Here is a 2,816-nt window from a genome sequence, read left to right on the forward strand (position 1 = left end):
ATACGGCTATGTTTGTTTTCAGCCAGTTGTATGATGTATAGAAATGGCTATGTCTGTCTTCAGCCAGTTGTAGGATGTATAGATATGGCTATGTCTGTCTTCAGCCAGTTGTAAGATGTACAGATACGGCTATGTTTATCTTCAGCCAGTTGTAGGATGTATAGAAATGGCTATGTTTGTCTTGAGCCAGTTGTAGGATGTATAGAAATGGCTATGCCTGTCTTCAACCAGTTGTAGGATGTATAGAAATGGCTATGTCTGTATTCAGCCAGTTGTAGGATGTATAGACGTGGCTATGTCTGCCTTGAGCCAGTTATAGAATGTATATATATATATATGGCTATGTCTGCCTTGTGCCAGTTATAGAATGTATATATATATATGGCTATGTCTGCCTTGAGCCAGTTATAAAATGTATATATATATGACTATGTCTGCCTTGAGCCAGTTATAGAATATATATATATATATATATATGGCTATGCCACTTTTGAGCCAGTTGTAGGATGTAGAGATATGGCTATGTCTAGTTGAATGAAGAGATTGTTTATTGAAAGAAACAGCTGTTTAATATATTATTTTAATGGTTTTAAAGGGAAATGTTACAATTTGTGTTTTAATCTCTGGCTTAATGTTTCCAAACATCTCATTAAGATAGAGAAAGAGTCTGTAAACTTAGTTAACTTGTTATGTGTTAAATTGCTTATTAAATGTCAAGCTACTTATGTGTTAATTTAGTTATTATGTATCAAGCTATTTATGTGTTAAGTTATCTATTATCTGTCAAATTACTTACTGTGTCAAGCTACTTATTATGTGTCAAGCTATTTATGTGTTAAGTTATCTATTATCTGTCAAATTACTTACTGTGTCAAATACTTATTATGTGTCAAGCTATTTATGTGTTAAGTTATCTATTATCTGTCAAATTACTTACTGTGTCAAGCTACTTATTATGTGTCAAGCTTTTTATGTGTTAAGTTATTTATTATGTGTCAAGCTATTTATGTGTTAAGTTATCTATTATCTGTCAAATTACTTACTGTGTTAAGTTATCTATTATCTGTCAAATTACTTACTGTGTCAAGCTACTTATTATGTGTCAAATTACTTACTGTGTCAAATACTTATTATGTGTCAAGCTATTTATGTGTTAAGTTATTTATTATGTGTCAAGCTATTTATGTGTTAAGTTATTTATTATGTGTCAAGTTACTTATGTGTAAAATTACACATTTGCTTCAAAATACGTACTCTTTGTGCCAATCTCTTTATAATTTATTAATGTATATATTACGCCCCCTATCTAGTTATTATTTCCCAGTCTACTGATTACATGTAATTCTATTTATTGTTGATTATTTCTTGTTCTATTTAAAATATGTTTTGATTTCCGTTTTTTCTAAAATCATTTCGTCTTTGAAATAGTTCTCTTCGGAACAGACGAAACGCAATCCATAAATATCTGTTTCTGGCGATGTCTACTCAGGTACTGGTTCGCCTTGTATTGTACATTGATCAGTGGATCTCTCGCGGATCGGTAAGGAACAACGGGAATGCCGCTAGAGGTCACTTCAGTATCGAAACAACAGTAAGTAAATAAAGACGTCATTAAACGTTACTTTTTTATTCGTGAATCACGTGTAGCTATAAAAACAAGTAGTTTCTTCATGTTTTATGAAGTAAGGCTTAAAGAAGCTCTCGTACCGAGTTGAGGGTCCTTGGTTCGAGCCTCTGAATGTACTCCACACTATCAGCTTTAAAGGTAACACTTAATTCGGGGCTTGAGTTATCAAGTGGAGCTCAGTTTCACAGCCGTGGTGGGGGTAGGGGGCGCCAGAGGTCTCTTATTTCGATTATTCGATGACGTCACAATGTATGTTGACAAAAAGTAACTCAAACGTAGAAGAATGACATGTCGCAAAGTAGGCCTACAATGAAGTATGTCTTGTAAGATTGTGATAACTTGTATTTAAATTTACGTATGTCCTTGAACATTCTACAACAGGAACGGCGATCCGGTTCGCTCCCCCTTCAAATCCTGGGAACAAAGTTCTTTCGGTGGAGGCTGCTTCTGATTGGTCGTCCTCCCTCTGGTTAGTTAAGATGGACATAACTTCCGTTTTTGTTACATACTATAGTTAGCATCCACCAATAACAACAAACAACGCATGATTTTTCATTTATTTGTTTTATTATGTCGTTGTTAACAAGGCTTATGGCTTCCTACCATTCGGTCTTCCATGTTTCTGGCTTTATCATAATCTTGATTTATAGTTCTATCAGTTCATGTAAGCTGTTTTACACATTTCGTTTAAAAACACCGAAATGCCCTTTAATAAATTAGTTTACTACAAATATAAAAAAATATATAATAATAAACAATATTAATCTAGATTATCAGAACTCGAAAAAAGAAAAAAAGGTTTATAACATTACATATGAGTGAGATTAGGAACATTTGACAAACAAACAGAAAATTTATGTTGCTTTGTTTTTAAATTTTAAGTCAAACTTTTAAAACAACTGACCACATTTCAAAGTGTTTAGATGTTGGAACTTTTATAAAACTTTTTTTTTCTATCTAACAGCCCGTGTTGTGTGAATCTTTCTACGTGCTCCTTGAATACACGCGAACGGCTGTTTTTACGTGGATGCTACTAGAGGGCGTTCAAATCCACGCTCACATCATTGTGGTTTTCCCGGACAACATTAAGTTCCGTGTTTACCACGCTATTGGATGGGGTAGGTTGTTATATTATTAGTGTTATCATGTTCGTTTGTTCAAAATCTTAAATCTCCCAAAGTTCTTCACC

General features: G+C 33.6%; 1 protein-coding gene across 1 annotated transcript in view; it reads left to right on the forward strand.

The window, feature by feature from the left end:
- LOC106470952 (PDF receptor-like) overlaps positions 1-2,816 on the forward strand; it is a 23,663-nt gene that overhangs the window by 2,442 nt on the left and 18,405 nt on the right. The window contains exons 3-4 of the mRNA XM_022399593.1: positions 1,429-1,540; positions 2,592-2,745. Coding sequence (XP_022255301.1) covers positions 1,429-1,540; positions 2,592-2,745 — 266 coding nt within the window. The remainder of the gene's footprint in view (positions 1-1,428; positions 1,541-2,591; positions 2,746-2,816) is intronic.

The sequence above is a fragment of the Limulus polyphemus genome, unplaced genomic scaffold (genome assembly GCF_000517525.1).
Source record: "Limulus polyphemus unplaced genomic scaffold, Limulus_polyphemus-2.1.2 Scaffold4318, whole genome shotgun sequence".
NCBI classification, from domain to species: domain Eukaryota; kingdom Metazoa; phylum Arthropoda; class Merostomata; order Xiphosura; family Limulidae; genus Limulus; species Limulus polyphemus.